Source organism: Ochotona curzoniae, unplaced genomic scaffold, assembly GCF_017591425.1.
Source record: "Ochotona curzoniae isolate NIBS_2020 unplaced genomic scaffold, NIBS_Ocur_1.0 patch355, whole genome shotgun sequence".
Lineage (NCBI taxonomy): Eukaryota > Metazoa > Chordata > Mammalia > Lagomorpha > Ochotonidae > Ochotona > Ochotona curzoniae.
This window is the reverse complement of record NW_024466923.1, coordinates 247,264-268,317: the sequence shown is the minus strand read 5'-3', so window position 1 is coordinate 268,317 and position 21,054 is coordinate 247,264. Positions and strand designations below refer to the sequence as shown.

At 39.2% G+C, this 21,054-nt stretch overlaps 1 protein-coding gene and 1 long non-coding RNA gene across 6 annotated transcripts in view; one reads left to right on the top strand and one right to left on the bottom strand.

Annotated features, from left to right (window-relative positions):
* Positions 1-1,494: 1,494 nt before the first annotated feature.
* Positions 1,495-3,458, top strand: LOC121167253. The gene is made up of 3 exons (XR_005885571.1): positions 1,495-1,694; positions 2,080-2,278; positions 3,386-3,458. It is a non-coding gene; the product is annotated as an uncharacterized LOC121167253 (long non-coding RNA).
* An 11,388-nt stretch (positions 3,459-14,846) lies between these two features.
* The window catches only part of LOC121167251 (syntaxin-binding protein 5-like), a 252,185-nt gene continuing 245,977 nt past the window's right edge, over positions 14,847-21,054 (bottom strand). For all 5 annotated transcript variants that reach the window (XM_040996671.1, XM_040996674.1, XM_040996673.1 and 2 more), the window contains 3 exons: positions 18,076-18,187; positions 15,977-16,197; positions 14,847-15,399 (listed from right to left, as the gene is read on the bottom strand). In XM_040996671.1, coding sequence (XP_040852605.1) covers positions 15,358-15,399; positions 15,977-16,197; positions 18,076-18,187 — 375 coding nt within the window. In that variant the 3' untranslated portion in view covers positions 14,847-15,357. The remainder of the gene's footprint in view (positions 15,400-15,976; positions 16,198-18,075; positions 18,188-21,054) is intronic.

The following is a 21,054-nucleotide window of genomic DNA, read 5'->3' as shown; positions in this document are numbered from 1 at the left end:
AGTGTATATTTACAGAGATACAATAGTTTTACTTATTAAATGAGGATTATCTTTAATCCTATTCAGAATGAAGTTGTGGAAGGGAATGTGTGTATGTGTGTACATACATTTGCTGAGAGCTGTACCCACTTGCAAAACAACCCTGTGCTATATATGCTCAGGGGATTTAGAAGCAAAAGTTATCAACATGTATTTAGGTTTAAAATCAACTAAGAACAGAAGATATGACAGTTGACTGAAGTAGTTATGCAGCTCTTTATAGCAGGAGTCAAGTGTCAAAAGGAGTCTCTGGGTGATACCAGCCTCAAACAGTGAGTGGAAGAATTAAAGGTAGCAGTCTATCAGTGGGATGAAAGGGAGGTTATCTAAAAAGGTAGCACATACCGGGAATAAGGGCATCGTGGCATTCTAGGTCAGAAGCCAGGTAACCCAGGGAGATCAGGAGGGTGAAGGAAAGGAATTCCAAGAGGAGAGAAGCTGGAATATCCAGCAAGTTGGTGATGTGGGCTTAGTGGGGCACATTGTGCAGCCCAGAGTGGGAAGCAGCTTGCCTGGGGCAGCTGCCTTTGTTCCCTCACCCTGTGAGAGCTACCTCTGTTCAAACCTTTGCTGGAGAAAGTGGCAGCATCAAGATACTGAGGGTATAAATCAAAGAATGGATTGGACATTTGGGTGGCAGAAAGGAACAAATAGTTACTCTGAAGGTATCATGTGAAGCACAGTCTGCACCTGCAGGATCTGCTAGGGAGGAAATGTAGCTAAGTCTAATGCAGAGAGTTTTCATCATATTCGAATCATAGGTTCTTTTTTTTGTTCCCAAAAGATTTATTTTTATTGAAAGGGCAGATACACAGAGAAGGGGATACAGGAAGGTCCTTCGTGCGCTGGTTCACTCTTCAAGTGGCTGCGATTGCTGGGGCTGAGCCGATCCGAAGCCAGGAACATCTTCTAGGCTTCCCATTTGGGTTCAGGGACCTAAGGCTTTGGGCTATCCGCTACTGCTTTTCCCAGGGAGCTGAATGGGAAGTGGAGTAGCTGGGATACAAGCCAGCACCCATATGGAATCCCGTTGCAAGGCAAGGATTTAGCCACTAGCCTGTTTTGAGAATCCTCTGAAAAATATGGATCTTTCCCAAAGGAAAAAGTGGAGAAACAGGCTTTTATTACAGTTCCAAACATTTCACATACACTCAAATCCATGTTTGGACTCTAGTTTTAGAACTGCTTGAGTGTATCATGCAATTGAGAAGTACTGATTCTGCCTTTTGATGATGCTTATCAAGAGATTCCAAGGAATGTCCACCTAACAAAACACCGCCTAATGATGCTGCTTCATTCTTCTGCAGCAGGAGCTGGGTGATGGTAGGGTGGCACAAGGAGAAAGGAAATGAGCAGTTAGTTTAGAATTCACACCCACTGACTGACTTCTTGTTGGATTCCTTTCCTAAGGAAGTTGATAGGATTTGAGTTGGCAAGGGTTTTATTTATTTTTTTTTTAAATCTCTTAAAGCTAAAACAAAATCTTGGCCTCTAGCACAGTGCTGCGCTCATCAGCTGTCTCCCATTTCCCCGGGCTAGGACTGCTACCCAAGAGATCGCTGCCTGGGATGTTCTGTCCTATCCGAGGAGGCTTCTTCATCCTTCAGCTCCATGATGAACTCCTGTATGAAGTGGCAGAAGATGATGTTGTTCAGGTATTTTTGTATGTTACGTCCATTTGACAAGTCGGGGCTGACAGCTTATTGTCCTGTGCCTGGGGCTTAGCCCCAGGATGGCTGTGTCAATGTCAAGTTTCAACTGGGAAAGAAGGCACTAAGAGTGCTGTCCATACACATTCTTTAAGAAGTTCCTGATGGAGAAACGGATGTTTCTGTTTGAGAGAAGCTAGGGATATGAATTTGGAGTGTTAACTGAAGTTTTCCAGGCTGTGAGCATGCCAGATGTAGGTGTCAGAAGCCACGGCTCTGGGAAGACAGCAATTTGAGCATCCTGACTTTGGTGTTTTCAGCATCACCTTCTCACTGGAACAATCTTTGGGTAGAGAATTTGTTAACCCGTTTATTTTATCCCATTTTATAGGTAGCTCAGATCGTCAAGAATGAAATGGAAAATGCCATAAAACTTTCTGTGAAACTCAAAGTGAAAGTGAAAATAGGTTCGAGCTGGGGAGACCTGAAGGACTTTGATGTGTGAGTGCGGATTCGCTCAGGTCCTCTCCCACGTTCCTACCCAAAAAGAACATTTCTGCTTCACCTGCATCTTGAAAACAAACGCTCAGGTCTGGATGCACTTCATAGAAATGTTACTGTGTTTCAGAATGTATATTAGGATCTGTTCTGTGTTGTGCCAAAAACTTTGTGGGAAACATACCATGTTTAATTATTCTCTTCAAGAATATGAATTTACCTTTTATAATTTATTGTGCCTTTAAACAGATCCAGAATGTGTGCTTGAAATCATGCACTTAGCACTTTGCATCCTCATCTAACTGGACCAAGCATGAAGAAAACTGCTCTCGGGCAGTTTCAGCGTTGTGTTCCGGCACTCATGTAGACCCCAACTGGAGCACAAGCTCATTTATACCACTGGTTAGATCCTGGATGTGATTTCTACCCCCCTCAAGTGCCAATTTAATTCTACTGTAGTAGGCAATTCCATTTTAAAATACTAATTATGAATTCTGTAAGACTGGGCATGGATGAAATCTAGGAATGTAATTTCATAAAATTTGTTATTCCGTTTCTCTCTCCAACTCATACAATATATGTATTTGGAATATTCAAGTATTATGCCTTTTCAAAAGGTGTCTTGTTTAAAACCAGATGGTTTTACGCTTACCAGATTTAAAAAACATCCCATCATGCCTCTTGTGTTTGTGGCTGGATGGGAATACTCTGGAAGAAAAGAGTATACTTTGTAAACTAAAACAGAGGTGCAGAAATGACCATTTTGTTGTTGAAATAAATTGTATTTGAGAAGCTTTACATCAAGTGTTTCAATATTGTACTCAGCCTAGCAATATCAAACTTAGGTTCTATATCGCATAACTCACTGTCAGAGCACATAGAAATGTTTACTAAAGTTTTATTAACTGATTATCATATTAGCGATTGGGTATTGGTGAATTTGAAAGTTGACAATTTTGGGGGGCAGAAGATAGTAAAGGTGCAGATTTATTTTTCCCATATACAATTTTTTAAAAAGGCTATAGCACTATCCATATTCTGCGCTCCAGAATAAGATAAATGCATGTGTGTTCTTAACTTCTACTTCATTTCCTGCAGCCTTGGCTTGCACTTGTAGTCACATGCATTTTGTTTCCACCCTTTGTGACTTATCATTCGGACTTAAAACAGGCAATCTTTTCTTACTTTGCATGATACAGTTATGCACAAATTCCAGCACTATGATGAAACTGTCTACATGAGTTCTCCAACACAATTCAAATTTCAGCTACCTCAAGGTATGACCATGAATGATTGTATAACAAAGAAAACCCAAAATTCATATGTAATTTACATATTTACATTGTTAGGCAGAATAACCACAGCCCTCTAGTCTCCGAGAGGTTCACACCATACTCCCTGCAACTATGAATTGTTGTTACATTACTTGGAAAGAGGGACTTTGTTGAAGTGATTATATCAGAGCTTGAGTGTGTTTATTGTTACATTGGAACCATCCACATAACCCAGGATAGAGTCCTTGTGAAAAGAAAGCAAAAAGTCAGAAGAGATATGTCAACCGAGTCAGAGAGAGGCCTGAAGTATTGCTGGCTTCAAACACTGAAGTCTGGGTCTTAAGGCACACAGCAACTCTTCAGCATTAAAATGAGAAGTCAAAGATAACTCAGTGGGAAAACTTGAGAATCAAATGGGAAAAAATGATCACAGGATTGCTCAAAAGCATACAGAAACAAATTATTGAGATAAAGAAAAACATGCATGATATGGTGAAAGAATCTACAAAGAGAGTCTGAAGAACAATCAAATACCAGAAATAAAGAGTTCAGTATGTCAAGTAGAAAATACAGTGCAAAGTCTCAACAAGAGACTGAGGCAGAAAAAAAATATTTGAGCTAGAAGGCACCTGCTTGAAAACAGACCCCAAAAAAGAAAAAATTAGAAAAAAACTGTTTGAAATTTGTGAGATACTATAAAGCAACCAAATAAGTTTAAGAATACCCAAAAACGGGCCCAGCGCAGTGGCCTAGCAGCTACAGTCCTTGCCTTGATTGTGCCAGGATCCCATATGGTCGCAGGTTCCAATCCCGGCAGCCCCGCTTCCCATCCAGTTCCCTGCTTGTATTCTGGGAAAGCAGAAAGGGTTGGCCCAAAGCCTTGGGACCCTGCACCCGCGTGGGAGACCCAGAAGAAGCTCCTGGCTTTGGACCAGTGCAGCACCGGCTGTAGCAGTCACCTGGGGAGTGAATCATTGGATGGAAGATCTTTCTCTCTGTCTCTCCTCCTCTCTGTGTATCTCCTCTGTATATCTGACTTTGCAATAAAAATAAATAAATCTTTAAAAAAAATACAAACATGGAAATAGTAAATGGATAAGAAGGTCTATCCAGTGAAGAAACAGGAAGAAGAAAGGGAGATCCGAATAAGGGAAGCACAAAAACACCTCTAACAAGTAGTCAGGTAAGCTCTTCACCACGACACATTACAGTGAAACTGAAATTCTACACGTGCATGAGAGAAACACCCGTTGAGCATTCTAGCTGATTTCTCATCAGAAACCCTAAAGGCTAGGGAGCAAACAAAACCCCCCAGCCCCCAAAAAGGAGGGAGGAGACAGTACGTCAGAGATGAAAGAGGAGATATTACTACAAATATCACTGAGATATTCATCAGAAATTACAACACCTGTAACAAAGTGGAAAACCTAAAAGAAATAGATCTCAAGACATATACAGTCTACTTAAACGGAGTCAGGAAGCCACAGGAAAGCTAAGTAGTCCAATAGCCAAGAAGGAATGAAATCAGTGATTAAGAGTCTCAGAGAAAATAAAACTCTAGGACTGAGTGACCTCACCGCAGAATTCTGCCATACTTTTAAAGAAGAACTAATTCCAATTTTTCAACTATTCAAAACAAATGAAAGGAAGGAAATCCTCTCAAACTCATCCCATGAAGCCAGTATCACATAATTCAAAAACAAGGGAGCTATAGACCAATATCCCAGATGAACAAAGTGCAAGTAGATTCAACAAAATATTAGCTAACTGATCCCAGCCACCCATCAGAAAGATCATTTCACTAGGACCAAGTGGGACCTGTTAGGCACGAATGGTTCAATACAATAAATCTATAAATGTGATATATCACATTAACAAACTTAAGGATTAAAAAGCTTGTGATTATATCAGCAGAAGCTGAGAAAGCATTCGATAAAGTGCATCCTTTCATAATAAAAACCTCAAGCAAGTTGAGTATAGAAGGACATTCTTCAACACAAACACTATATGAAAATGCCACTTACCAGCACCATCTTGAATGGGGAAAAGTTGGAGTCATTTCATCTAAGATCTGGAACCAGACAGACAGGGATAATCACTTTCGCCGCTGCTTTTAGGTATAGTTGGAAGTTATAGCTAGAGCCATTAGGCAAGAAAAATCAAAGGAATCCAAGTTGGAAATGAGGAAGTCAAGTCATTGCTTGGATAAGCTTTATATATGGGAGGCTCAAAAGTCTCCACTAAGAGACTTGGAATTCTTAAGAGTTTGGTACAGTTGCAGATTGTGAAATCAACACTTAGGAATTAATAACACTTATAATACATGGATAATGCCATGGTTAAGAAAGTACTTGTAAGAGCAGCGCCTTTCATAATAGCTATAGTTAAAAAAAAAACTACTTTGGAATTAATGTAACTAAGATTTGAAGGATCTCTAAAATGAAAATCACAAAAGAAAAAGACAAACAAATCTTTCATGTTTGTGGATTGCAAGAATATCAAAATGTCCATATTAATAAAGGTAATTTACAGGTTCAAAATACCAATATTCTCCTCAAAGAGAAAATGCCAAAACTTAATATGGAAACATAAATGACCTTGGATAGCTAAGACAATCCTAAACAACAAAAATAAAGCTGGATGTATCACAATACCAGCCTTCACGTCATACTGCAGGGCAGTGAAAATGGAAAAGCCTGGCACTGGCATAAAAATAGATGTGTAGACCAGTGAAATGAATGGAAATCCAAGAAATTAATCCACACAATTACAATCAACTAGTCTTTGATAAATAAGGTAAACCCAGTTTTTTAGAGAAAGGACAGTATCTTTAAAATAAGCTGTTGGGAAAATTGGATCTACATGTGTAGCAATATAAACTAGACCTTTTATACCATAAACAAACAAACATGCACTCAAAATGGATCAGTTATCTAAATTTATGACCCGATGCCATCAAGTTGCTAGAAGAGAACATTGGGAAAACTGTTAAGACATTGGCAAAATTAAAGACTTGGAAAAGACAACAAAAGCTTAACCAACAAAGACAAAACTTGACATTGAACTGCATCAAACTAAGCAGCTTCTGCAGTACAAAGAAACCTTCAATGAAGTGTTTAGGTAACTGACAGAATGGAAAAAAAAAATATTTGCAAACCATGGAATTGGTAAATGATTAATATCCAGGATCTATAAAGAGCTCAAGAATCTCAGCAACAAAACAATCTAGTTAAATTGGCAAAAGACATGAACAGGTGTTAATCGGAGGATGGGCTACACGTGATCAACAAATGACGATGCTCAGCATCACTAGCCATCAGGGAACTGGCGACCTGGTCTTACTGTGCATGTTTGCAGGAATATTTCAGTGGCACTGCTCCTGACATTGACTAAATGTAATAACTTTGATCACTTAAATAATTCTGCATTTTCTATTTGACATAGACATATATATGACATTTTGTGTTTATGATTCACAAGTATATTTTGTGAGAATAATTTGAGAGTATGTAAATGTCATTTTTCCATCACACTTGACCTTACTAGTTTTAGGATCCATTGATATTCAGTGCACAAATCATTACTGCAATGGTTGGAAACTGGTGGGTTGTAAGCTTCATGTACATTTACTGGTTGGTGCTCTGTCAGGAAGAGCTTTCTCCTTTCCATGCATCAATGTGGACTCTTCAGCACCTGTTTTATTCAGTCACTGTCATTATCTTTGATGCTCAGATTATCCCTGCTGTAGCCATATTTGGGCAGGTCCTTTCGGGCCGTCTTCTGTGACCTTCAACAAAAAATCATTCTCTAAAAACCTTTTCTTGGACAAAAATGTTCAGTCTGGAAATCAGCTACTGCTCCCTGGAGTTGTATTTCCTCTCAGCAGAAAACAATACTTAGCAATCAGAATCTAAGCACAAAGTGTGTACCCATTGCTCCTGGAGGGCGGCTCCATGCACTCGGTGTACAGTAAGGACATACATTTGTGCAACACAACCTCTCTCCACATCACATATACCTGTATGAAAAACTCAGTTACATCTGAGTCTGGGCATCTGTAAATAGACAAACACACATAGGATACTTCAAAAAGTTTGTGAAGAAATCAAAGTCAGGTATTTTCCATGATTCAAAATAGCCCTTGCCTCCCACAACTTGTATGTGATGTAGAATATCTCAGAAAGTTCATGGAAGGTGAGGGTTAGAAGAAATCAGATTTGGTACAACAATTTTAGAAATCCATGCATGATAATACAGATGGGTTTTAATTCCAATCCCCGCCTTCCAGGACCTCCCCCCCACTGTCATTATCTTTTTGAGATAGCCAATGAGCAAGCAGAGAGAAACCTCGTAATCCACCGATACCAGCTCCTGGCCTGCAGGTTAATGGCAGGAGCTAGGAATGAATCCAGATCTCCCAGGAGGGTGGCCAGGACCTGCTGCCATCCCTCATATGCATTAGTAAGCAGCTAGAATTGGGAGCTGCAGCCAGAACTCTAACCCAGCCATTCTGATATGAAACTGGGGTCTCTCCACAGTGAAGCTAAGTCTGCCCAGTTTTCTCATAATGTGCATTCCCTCTAACTTTATGAAACTTGTATGTGCAAGAGTTTCAAAGTCTTTTTGTGCCACAATGAACTTAAAAATCTATTTTCTGAACTTTTTGAAGCATCCTGTTTTATGTGCGTGTGTAACATACTTTGATAGTTCCAACTCTAATCAATACTTCAGGGTTTATTCTAACTTTCCCTCTTAAAATGTTTTATTTTTAATTGACAATAATTATATATATTTATGGTATACAATGGGAAGTTTTGATACATGTATACACTGTAGAATGATCAAATCAGTGTAATTAGCATATACATTACCTCAAATATTTATCAGTGCTTTGTGGTGAGAACACTGGAAATCCATCTCTTTTAGCTATACTGTAACATACAATACATTGTTACTAAACTCAGCCACTTTGCTGTGCAATAGTACAGTCCAAATGTAAAAGAGAAATAGGTTCTAATTTTCCCTTTTAATTGTACTTTCTCTTCATTCTCCACCTGGCTCCCATAGCCACACCCCTGACACTGCTACCTCCAACTGCATCCCCCTGAGGGCTGTCCTTTCCCCAACACAAGGGTAGGTGGTATGGGTCTGAAGTGTTGACTTTTGGATCAAAGAAAAGAAGTGGTGGGGGGAGGAAGAAGGGGAATACTGGAAGTACAGGGAGGGAGGGAGAGAAGGATAAAGGGAGGGAGGAAGCAAGTCAAACAGGTATTTTCAATATTGAGTGCAGAAGTGAGAAGCCCATGCAATTGTAATTCAAAGATGGGATTCAGTGGATCCCTTTGAAAAAATTCTAAAAGGAAGGCTGGCATGTAGAGGTTTTGCCTTTACATTTGTACTTTTCATATTTACAAAAAAAACATTTTTAGCTTAGGGTTGGTTAGTGGGCCCCCCCAATTTGCCCCCCAATTTGTAGGTGAAACAAAAACCAAAAGGAAAAACTACCTGAGGAGTTGAGGCTTGTGGAAACAATGTTAGCAAGTTAACAGCAATTAGCTCTGCCCAGGCCAGCTCTGGAGCACATCCTGGAGACCCCTGGGTAGCAAAGTTCCTTATGGCTTCTAGGTGGTAGACTAAGGCCATAATAACTGAACTTGAACTGTGGTTATGCAGCAAGATGGAGGAATCCACTATGGGGGGAGGGGTGGGGGGAATCCCCAGTACCTATAAAACTGTATCACATAATACAATGTTAATAACAATTAAAAAAAAAAAACAACAGTTGCTGTGCTTGACCAATGATTAAAGCTGGAACTGAAAACAACCAGGGAATAAGGACTGCATGTTGCATGTGTAGGGCTGTCTTATTCTACCTTAGTTTCTTATGCTGCACTGTTACCAAGTTTGTTTTTGTACTTTACCAAAGGTGTACTTCATCTTCTGAAGTTGTCTTCAAAAAGGGAAGGGGGCGAGGAGAGTTAACATGCATGCACCCCCTATCAGAGCCCCCGGATTTGATTACCTGGCTCCGGATCCTGACTCCAGCTTCCTGCTCATGCTGATCAAGGAGGCAGCAGTGATGGCTGAAGTAATTGTGAGTCTGTCTCCCACATGGGAGACCTGGGCTGAGTTCTGGGCCCCAGCCATTTGGGGCACTTAAAGGAGTGAACTAGTGGATGGGAGCTCTATTTAGCTTTCTTTTCCTCTCAACTGAAATAAAAAAAAAATTAGTCCTCCAGTAAAAAGTTTACCATCTCCCTACTTTGTTAAAAATTATCAATGGCTATTATTACCCTTTGGATTAATAAAATCTAGTAAAATTTGTACCTTATTGAAATTTGCATCTACTTCTTTTTCTTAAGTTTAAATAACTATGTTCTAAGTGCTCTCCCACCCCTTCCCTTTAAAAAAACTATACTTTGCAAAACCATAGTTCAGAGTGAACTATGAGATCGAGGGTCTCAACCTCTGCCCATATTTAGTGTTGACAAAAATTACTATCAGTACATGAGATTATGACATAAGAGAGCATCTATGTACAAACATATACAATTTTATTGGTATCTCTACATACTACAAGAACTTTGTTAAGTATAGTCACAATTGCGGAGTGCAACAGAAAAATAGTAATTTGTCATTTTCTGAAAAGATGCAAAAATTCTGAAGATGAAAGAAAGATACATCAATGATGTCATCTGTTTCTTATTTCCTAGGAGAAAACATCACATAGCTAAGTACTAAAAATTATATGTTATTAGAGGTTCTGATTCTGTGTACAATTTCCAAAACCACCACCTAGTTCATTTTCTGGCTTTGCAGTTGAGAAGAGTGAGCCAATACCAGAAGAGAGGCAGTATGAGAAGAGATAACTGGGTGTTTTCTCATTAGGTGCCACTGCCTCTGACAGGCTGGACTCTCTCCTGTGGAAGCAGTAAACAGCTCTCAGGGCATTGGACGGTGACAGCAAATTTACAGGCTCTCCTTTCTCTTTAAACATTTGTCCATCAAATAAGAAACTCAATTCAATGGCCCAGGAAGCTTTTCGTTAAGATAGTAATGAAAAAGGAGAGTTGTTATCCCTCTCTGCTAAGATCAAGTCAAATAAAAGAAATCTGCAGCAGAACACCTAGTACCCATGCCACCTGCAAAATAACAACCAACTTGTCCCTGACTTAGTAAATGACTTTTGAAAATTCCCACTGTCTAAATATTGAGAATTAGTTGTCCAGTTGGTGTGATTATGCTGTTGCAATTAATGATCCAGTGAATCAGATGTGTGAGACAATGGAAAGCATACAAGTTTGAATTAGAGTAATTCATGGCAAAATCACATAGGAAAATATCATGAAGAGTTCTTAAGAGTTAATAGGCACTGCCTGAGCAGAAATATTTTGTCCTGTGAAAGACACGGAATAAACACTAACCCAGTCCACACTGTATCTTACCTTGCCTTCTCAGACCACTCAGAAATTGAGCTGAGACAACAGCCAAGTTGCATGAACATACTGTCCTTAAGTGGCCTCAAAGCAAAAATTTGTCAACTTTAGACATTTGGGCCAACTTTAAGGTTTTCAAATTTACTTGTATGTGTTTAGTCACTGGGAGGGATTTTGATGTAACTGGGAATTTTTACATCTCCCCAGGTGATTCTTCTGCCTGGCCAAGCATACACCAAGATTGAGAATCACTCTATGTACATATGTATTTATGCTTCCGAACCTTCAGCAAAGTTTCCTCCATGTCGCCCTGGCTCTCATATCCTTCCTCATCCCAACTTCTTTGCACTAAGTTGGTTCCTTTTTCTTCCCTAAGTCAGATCTTAACCTATTTGAATTTCTTCCATTTAAGAATGTTATTTGCTAACACTAAATCTGTTGTTGTGCTGGCATGCTTCTTTGAGTGGTACGTATCAGAGATATTGTCCAATCTAAATATGTAACAAGTACTCCTGGTCCTGGGGCTGTGTGAATGTGCAACAATACCCAGCTAAAACTAAAACTAGGTAAGAGAGGCAGAGAGGAAGAAGCTTGTTCTATGCAAAGAGCAAGACTTGATAGGAGTGTCCTGACACCTATGGGCATTGCCCTCTCTGAACCAATGTGGTCAGTTTAATGACAAGGCTAGCTGAAATCACACAGATGTCCTTCTGAGTTGTGCCAGAGAGCCTAGGCAAAAGAGAGGAATCCTTGTTTGCTTTACTAAACTCATTTCCCCCTTCTGTCTGACATTTTAGAGTCAGGTTTCTTGAATAACCTGTCTTAATCTTCAACCAATCCTAGACCTAATCTTATTCCTTTTTCTCTTAAAGTCATGGTGATCCCTTAATATGGATTATGGACAGATAGTATCTTTAAAACTGGGTATGTAGGTCACTAAAAAAGGGATTCCAACAGTAAATTTTATCCCATAAGTTTCTTCAAAAGCTTTGAGTAATATAGACCTGAATTTTAATTTATTTGCTTAAGAATCACTTACCAAAGACATTGCAGTCAATGACTGTAATGGTGACTAGGGTAGTAAGTCTGAGGCTCATTAGGTCTAGAAAACCAAGTCAGTAACACTGCTTCAGAGGGCATAAAATAAATGCTAACCCAGTCATGCCTCCCTCCAAACCCTGGGGCCAGTGGGTGATTTCATGGTAGGGATTATTGCACTCTTGTTATTTCCAGAACCAGGGAAACAAATGCTTCTCTTTCCCACTGGTAAGAAAGAAAAATCCATTTTCTCTGGAACACTAGAAAGGATTTACGTTTTTATACAGTGTCATAGGGAGATACAAATCAACTTGTTGATTCTGTGCTTTGCAAGCCTTATCTTCTGCTGCCAGATATAATGCAATTTTAATGGTAACTGAGGCTCAGAGTCATGGTTCCTATCATTGTGCAAGTTACTAGGGAATATTTTTCTTATGTTCCAAGGTAGAGGAAATGTAGTAAAGAAAAGATGTAAAGGATAATATGGATCAACAGTATTCCATTTCTAAGATGATGATGGTGATGAGGTGGTGGCAGCTGGTGGTGGTGTGCATGCACAGGCTAAGGTCAGTGCAACAGAAGAGAGATGAGAGAAGAAAGTCACACCACAGTAGAGTGTTATTATTGCTATCTCTTTGAATTTTAAAAATCCAATTTTGATACAGTAAAACCTCATTAATTTGGACTCTACTAATCAGGAGTTGTTGGTGAGCTTACCCTTAGATTAAGAGTCTACAGAACAATTGTGACAGATGTTTACACTATTTAAAAGAACTTTTCTCCTTTTCTTCAAGCATTTCAGAAGCACCTGTTTACTTCCCAATGATGTGTCAATTATAAACGTTTTGACCCATTTTGAATCCAGCGTTTTAAGCACTTCTGTGAAATACTATCAGGTTCTTTTTGATATTCTCTATGAGTGCTTTAAAATATTCTGTGATGGCTCATTGATTCATGTATGCTTTCTCTAAAAATTATGTTATTGCACATGAACCATATATTATCATTTTGGGTATCACAACTTAACTTGCCAAGACACTATGCAAGTATGCTATACAATTTTATAAGATATATATGACATCCACACAATATCTCTGAAAGATAAAGAATATTGACTTTTGGGAGTAATTTTAGTAACGGTCAGCAGCATTTTTTATTGTACTTATTAGCAGGCTCCTGCTGGCATCTGAAGATAAGGATGTCTCAAAATCCTACAGTGCCAGGATAGTGCTTCACTGTAAAGAATTTTCTGTTATTTGTGTTATGGTTGAGAAAAACCCTTCTGTATAACAATCTAAATCTAATCATACTCAAGTGTCAGAGTTTTTCATTGAATTTAATACTACTTAGTTCTGAATTTCATTATCCCTAGAATAAATTTATATTTCACTCTTTAAGGTTTTTAATGCAGATGTTTTTTTTTTTTTCAGAAAAATCAGAAAACTGGGTATTTGAAACTGATGGTACAAACTCTGCAGTGCAACTTAATTGCCAGTGTTTTCCCACTCCTGGCCTCAGTCTACTCTTTATATTGTTTGATGCTGGTGTCAGGTCTGCATTTCCAAGCCAGCTTCTCTCACTCTCAAGCTGTTTACTGGACCCAGGCTTGTGAAGAGGCCTTTTTAAGAACTCAGGAAAATCCAAGGACTCTGAAACAATGCTGTCCTATGGTACATTTTCGGACTCTTGCAACCATCTTTGCCCTTGTTAAAATCCCTGAGAACACTGTAAAGGAAGCAGTACCTCAAACAAAAAAAAATCTAAAAAAAACCAAACAGCTATTAAAATAAGCTGGACTCCAGAAACATGATGAATTCTTAAAAATTCACATATATGGAAGCCCAGCAAGATTTAATAAATCAAAAAATGTAAGTACACAATTTAAAAAGATGACTTTTTGAAGAAACAACATAGTAAAGGGTAGGTCCATGGAAATGCACTTATATATTCATTCCTGTGATTCTGGATTTTCAGAATCATGATAAATAATGGTAGTAACAGTATTTGCTTCATTTTGCCTCTAGTGCTTCTCTGTGGAGCTATGACAGATACCTTTTACCAAATTAAAGATATTCTGCATTCTGGTTTTTAAAGACTTTTAAACAAGGAACAGGTGCTTGATATCTAGTAACACAATCCTGGAACTTACATTATTAGTTGACCTAGTTAGTGACACCATCATTAATTTTATATCATTTCACTATGTATTTCTGTTGTTTGTAATGATGATGAGGCTAAGATAGCAAAAATGCCATCGTGTTTTATAAAGATTTCCAATAATAGTATTGAACAAAGAAGTGTTTTCTAATGAAAGCCCTTTTTAATCACAATTGTAGTAAGAATCTCTTCTCTCAAAGCACTGACTGAGGTTTTACTGAATCACACTGAAGATCATGACCGCTTTGGTCTGTGAACGTCAGGCTGCAAGAGCACCTTTGGATTGTAGAGCCCACTGGGTTTGAACAGTAATATACTGTGTAGTTGGCAGGCAATGACACAAATGGAGTTTTAAAAATATATCACTTTAGAAACTGAAATTGGGATGCATGTGAATGCACTTCTTATGAATTCGGTCCCCAGAGCTAACTACATGGCTGTGCTAGACTAGTTTTCCCAAACCTATTGTCAATTTTCCTGCATAGAGTACAAGCCAGGCTGAGAAAATGCTTTGAGGTGACCCAACCTTGTACAGTATGTGACTGAAAAGAGCAACCTGTACTGAAGGTGACAGAAATGCAAAGAGCTATGCTGGCAAAAAATGATTGAGACCTGTGAATGATGTAAAAATACTATATAGAGAGAAGAATATTAATTAGACTCTTGCCTTGAAGACTCAATGATGTCCTAGTATAATTAAATTACAGATGAGAAGAACAACTCTGGGGTTTTGTTTTGCTTTCCTTTCATTTGGGTGTGGAAAATATTCTTCAAATATACTGCTATCTCCTAATGCATATTTTTAAATTGTTGGATATGGCCCAATTTATAAAAAATAGTTTACCATAAATCTTTTTTTTCTTCTGTCACAACATGCTTATTTTTCTTTTCCTTTTAAGATGTTAATTTACATGCAAAGATTTTTTTTCATTAAGTGCATTAATGGTTTTGTTTGTACAGGAATTTTCAAATCAGAAGGACTCGCCATGGTTTCTAAATGTAAACCCTTAGCAAAGGACATTCCAGTACGACAGCTCCATTCCATATGGGAAAAGACAAATTCCACCTGTTTTGGGGTTTTACCAGGGTTCCAGCTGTTGGGTTGTACAGCGTCTCTGATAAGTTTCCTTTATGTTAATTTCAGTTGAGTTGCAATGGAACATTTTGTAGAAGAAACTGGCTTCTAGCGGTTGACTAGAGATGCTGGGAATAAATTTGGTTTCCCTGAATAATGGTTTCTCAAAGCAGTCACGGCTCTTTTCGCAGTTAAAATTGGTACCATTTCTTATCCTTGTATTTCAGCATTAACTGCAAGGAAGATAAATATCATAAGATGCTAAAAAAAAAACTATAAACAGTGCTATTTAGAGAAATCCCAGCTAATCATGCATATTTACTAAATCTCCAAACTTAACATATTTTATAGAATAAAATGCATATGACAGCAATTTGAAAACAAATACCCAATTAAAATGTAAAGTCTCAGCTGACAGGAAATTGTTCTAATATGGCAAAAGGGAGCATGTGGATCCTGGCCTCTGCTGTCCGTCATGCCTTCAAGGGGAGCCCCATCAGCTCTGTAAACACCTTCTAGCAGCTAGAGCACAATAGAGAACAAGTATCGGAACTAATGAACAGTGGTCTTCATTATCTGATAAGGTAAAGCAATATCTTTGTTCTACAGCACTTAATTTAAAAATTAAAAAGAATTTTAATCAATGAAATATTGGGGGCATATAATACCTGTGGTGAGAGATTCAGGTTATCCTGGTTCTCACACAGGCTCACTCATGTAGCATTTCTGTTTCTACTTTCTGACGCAGGGCTGAAATACTTCAATTAAGTTACTACTGAATAAGATGCCTGAATTACTTGGGTGACTTACCTCATGTGCGTGTTTGGAAAAGGCTTCTGCGCTTGTCATCATGCCTGCAGTTTTCTCTTCCAGTTCTCCTAACCTCTGTCCTCTCTCATCCAGTGCAATTCGTGCCCGGGTCAGCTCTCCCATCACCCCTCCAGCAGCACCCTTCACCCCTTCTATTCCACCTGGTCCAGGAATGTGTTGTGCAAGACTACGTGATGCTCTTCCTGCAGAAGCTTCCCCAACTGGGAATTGAATTCATAGCAATTCAAAACATTTTGTTAGTAATTCAAGTAGTCATATTTATTACCAAGAAAAAGAACTCACATTCAAGCCTGCAGTCATAATTCTTGAAATAGATATATATGGGGTCCTGTGGTATTGATGTGTTTGAAGATATTAGTGGGCCAGTGCAATAGCTCAACTGGTTAAATGTTTGACTTGCAACACCTGCATCCCCTATGGGTGCCAGTTCATGTCCCAGCTGCTACACTTTCCATCCAGCTCCTGCTTATGGCCTGGGAAAACAATAGAGGAATGGTCCAAAGCCTTGGGTCTCTGTACACATGCGGGAGACCTGGAGGAGGCTCCTGGCTTCCAATTGGTTTAGCTTGCCCATTGCAGCCATTTGGGGAGTGAACCAGTGGATGGAACATCTTTCTGTTTATCTCTCCTTCTGTCTGTAAATATGCCTTTCCAATAAAAAAGTAAATAAATCTTAAAAAATAGTATTTGAGCAAGAAAAATGCCTATAAGAGAAACTATGAGCTATATATTGTTACCGGATGCCTTGCTTGTGCATGAATGAGTTCTATACACAATGGCATATTTCCATTTCATGATGTGGCTAACAACACAGTCTCTCATTTTAGTGTCTATTCAGAACTCAGACCTGAGCTTTTCCTTAGGTTTCTGCCTAGGTCTTAACTTTAATTTTTACTGTTCATCTGGAAAATTCAGATTTGTAGGCCTCAGATCATCTGTCTCTCTCTGTACCTAATAAAGAATGGGGTTCACAAAGATATAAATTATATCTATATCTATATATCTATATCTATATCTATCTATCAATATATATACCAAGATCCACTGATATATCCTCAAGCCTCTACGATTTTGTCTATTCTGGACATTTCATATACATAAGATCATGTAAGATATGACCTTATTTGGGTTGATTTCCTGATTCAGCATGATCTGAAGTTTAGCCATGTTATAATACTATAATACTGAATTCCATTTTTTTCCAAATAACATTGCTTTGTGTGGTAGTCTAGTTTTGCATGCATAGTTTGCAAGAGTATTCTTTACTAGACCACATGGTGGTGACATATTCTTGAAAAGTTATATTCATATCTATCTTTAGTTGAGGAGACACAAAGAGACAGTGCCTCCATTCTGCTGGTTCATATCCCAAAGTGGATACAACAACTCTGGCTAGGGCCAGGCCACTACTGTCAAAATTGGGAGCAGGGAACTCAATTCAAATCGCCCTGTGGGAGACAAGAATTTTATTACCTGGGAAATCATTGCTGCCTCCCAGAATCCCCATTTACGGGAACTTGGACTTGGGAGTGCAAGCCAGGAATTAAATCCAAGTACTCTGACATGGGACACAGACCCCTTTAGCAGCAGCTAAATGCTCACCCTTGAAAACTATATCCTTCTGGTTGAAGATCCTTCCCAATATTTTCCTACTAAAACTTTTTGATTATTCTTCATTAAAGTATCACCAATAGATTTTTAAAAGTAATTTATTCTGTGGCACTTTCAAAACTTGTATTCTGAATACAGGATCTCTTTCCTTGCAGTATTTAAAAGCAGGCAGATTTGAAAACATTTTAAAAATACTTTAATGATTGACTGCTCTCACCATCTCATGCAGGTGTGTGCACTAACAAATGGGACATTAATTTGCTCATTATTTGTATAAATTATATTAATAATTTTTGTTAAACTATTCCTTAAGTGACTCATCCTATTCACTTTTGATAGAGAAGCACATTTTTATAAAGAACTAAAAGCGTCTAGTCTAATATTTGGGATTATACATCACATTAAGGCATACACACACATACAGGCCCCATTTTGAGACACATTTTTATAATTAAGATTTTACTCACAGAGCTCTTCCCGGTCAAAGGTTTGTCCACTTCCACCAAATAGTCCCTTAAGAAAACCTCTGTTTTGAGCTTCTGGTGTCTCTATGGGAGTAAACAAATCTCCTAGCATATCCTGTGCCAAAAGGAAAGACAGAAGCCTTAGGCTAACTGAAAACAAATCAGCAGATACAAAAGCAGTGCTGGGATATGTAGGAGCACATTATGAAAAGGCAGTCAGCTTCCACGTTTCCTGGTAATGTTTGCTTTGCTCCCAGGTCTCTCTCTCCCTGGCCTTCCTGAAGCTCCTTTTTGTTCCATTTGCTAGTAATTGGTATGCTAAAACTCACTGTTTTCCTTTTAAATCACTTTTCCCCCTCTAGATTTAGAAAACTTAGCAAGCTAATGTACCTGCCTTAGGATCAATGTTTACTTTCCATTAATGACTGCCATTCTAGATTTCTTGTTCTTTATCTATTATCACAGCCTGACTTGCTTTTAAAAATATTTATTTGAAACTCAGATTTACAGAGAGAAAGAGAGAGAAAGAGAGAGAGAGAGAGAGAGCACTACCATCTATTGCTTCACTCTGCAGATAATCACAAGGCCAGGGCTGAGACAATCTGAAGTTAAAGCTAGGAGCTTCTTCCAGGTCTCTCATATATGTGCAGGGAGCTGGGTTGGAAGTGGAGCAGCCAAAAACATGAACTAGCATCAGCATGGGATGCCAGTGCCATGGGTGGAGGATTAGCTTATTATACCACTGTGCCAGCCCCACAGCATCGTTCTTATACTGGTTCTCTTCTCTGAATAATTATGTAATGGTTCAAAATTATTTAAATGAGTTAAAATAAGTAGCTACTGAATGATAAGGTATAGTTGTTCCCAATATTTGGTGAGTCTTAAGAGGACTGAATAAATGTCATTAAAAATGCTGGTCTTCGGGGCCCGGCGCAGTGGCGCAAGTGGTTAAAGGTCCTTGCCTTGCACGCCCGGGATCCCATATGGGTGCCGGTTCTAATCCCGGCAGCCCCGCTTCCCTTCCAGCTCCCTGCCTGTGGCCCGGGAAAGCAGTCGAGGACAGCCCAAAGCTTTGGGAACCTGCACCCGCGTGGGAGACCCGGAAGAGGCTCCTGGCTTCGGACTGGCATAGTATCGGCCCGTTGTGCTCACTTGGGGAGTGAATCATCGGACGGAAGATCTTCCTCTCTGTCTCTCCTCTCTGTATATCCGCCTTTCCAATGAAAAAATAATAAAAATAAATCTTTAAAAAAAAAATGCTGGTCTTCAGGGCTGGTGCTCTGTGGTGCAGAAGGAAAAGCTGCTACCTGCAGCCCAGCATCCCACATGGGCACCATTTCTCATCCAGCTCACTGCTAATGCCCCTGGGAAAGCAGCAAAAAATGGCCCAAGACCTTGGGCTACTGCACCCATGTAGGAGGCCTGGAGGAAGCTCCTGGCTTCTGGCTTTAGGTTTTCTCAGCTGTGGCCATTGTGGCTACTTGGAGGGTAAAGCAGCAGATGGTAGATCTCTTTCTCTCCCTCTCTGTAACTGCCTTCCAAATAAATAAATCTTCAAAGGAAGAACTGATAATGTTCAGGTCAAATGCCTCACAAACTAAATCAGAATCAATGCAATTATGCTAGGATCTATATTTTTATAAGACCTTTCTTTTTATGTCTTTCTAAAATAAATCAAAATTACAAAGCATCAGAATGGGGGAAGGAACTTAGATCTGTGATCTATTAGTTTACTTGTTACCTTCCAGCAGGATTTAAGCTTCATCTCCCGTTACCTCTACCCACAGCCTGTGGTCTTTTTCTTAAAGCCCTTCTGTTTGGAATTGGCAGCACCATCTCTTCAGTCCCCCAAGTGAGAACCTCAGTAATCATCAATTCCGTCTTTTACCTTACTCCCAATAATCCCCAAACCCAGCTGATTCCACCACATAACTGTTCAATCAGCTCACTTTCTCCAGCCTCACGGTTGGTGCCCTTCCTTCAGGTCCCTAGTATTTTCAGTCTTAATTATTTTACAAAGCCTCCTAATTTTTTCACTATCTTCAGTCTTTGCTCAAAACCAGCTACTGCACTGCAAACAAAAATACTGCTTTAATAAGAATAAAAAAAAATCTGCCCAAACTTGTCAATGATTTCCTACTGCCTTACTGGCTTCTTTAAGTTTATAAAAAATTCCAACATCTATTTTAAGTAAATTTGTGTTGCTATCCCTATAGTCTTCCTAGCTTTGAACTGTTCTGCACTCTGAGCATTTTGTGCATCACCAATTTTGTGTAGGTTAGCTCTACTTGTCCATGTCGAAGCCTCCCTCCACCTGAGTCATTTCTGTGGAACCATCAGATATCAGCAGTGCCCCTAACCCTTCTCCACCAGCCCGGGTGTCTCCCTAGCCTTGGTATAATAGCCATGTTGAACATTCCCCACAGACTGCTGTGGTTAACTTGTTTAATTTGTTTTCCACAGCCAATAGGATCTTGTAACTTATTTATCATTTTATTGCTAGAAATTGGCCAAGTTTAAGGCACTCAGTAAAAACCTCCGAAATATTTGTTGAACACCAATTTTCAAGATAGCATTATCAGGCCCAGAGAGATAGTGTAATGGTTAAGGTCTAGCCTTGAATGCACAGGATCCCATATGGGTGCCAGTTCTAATCCCGGCAGCTCCATTTCCCAGCTAGCTCCCTGCTTGTGCCCTGGGAAAGCAGCAGAGGATGGCCCAAAGCCTTGGGACCCTGCACCCGCGTGGGAGACCCTGAAAGAAGTTTCTGGCTCCTGGCTTCGGATCGGCACAGCACCAGCTGTTGTGGCCGCTTGGGGAGTGAACCATCGGATGGAAGATCTTCCTCTCTGTCTCTCCTCTCTGCACATCTGCCTTTCCAATAAAATAAACAAATCTTTTTTAAAAAAGATAGCATTATCGCAATTTGTGTTAAACAAAAAACACCTTACCATGTTCAGTGTTTTACGTAAATTCTTATTT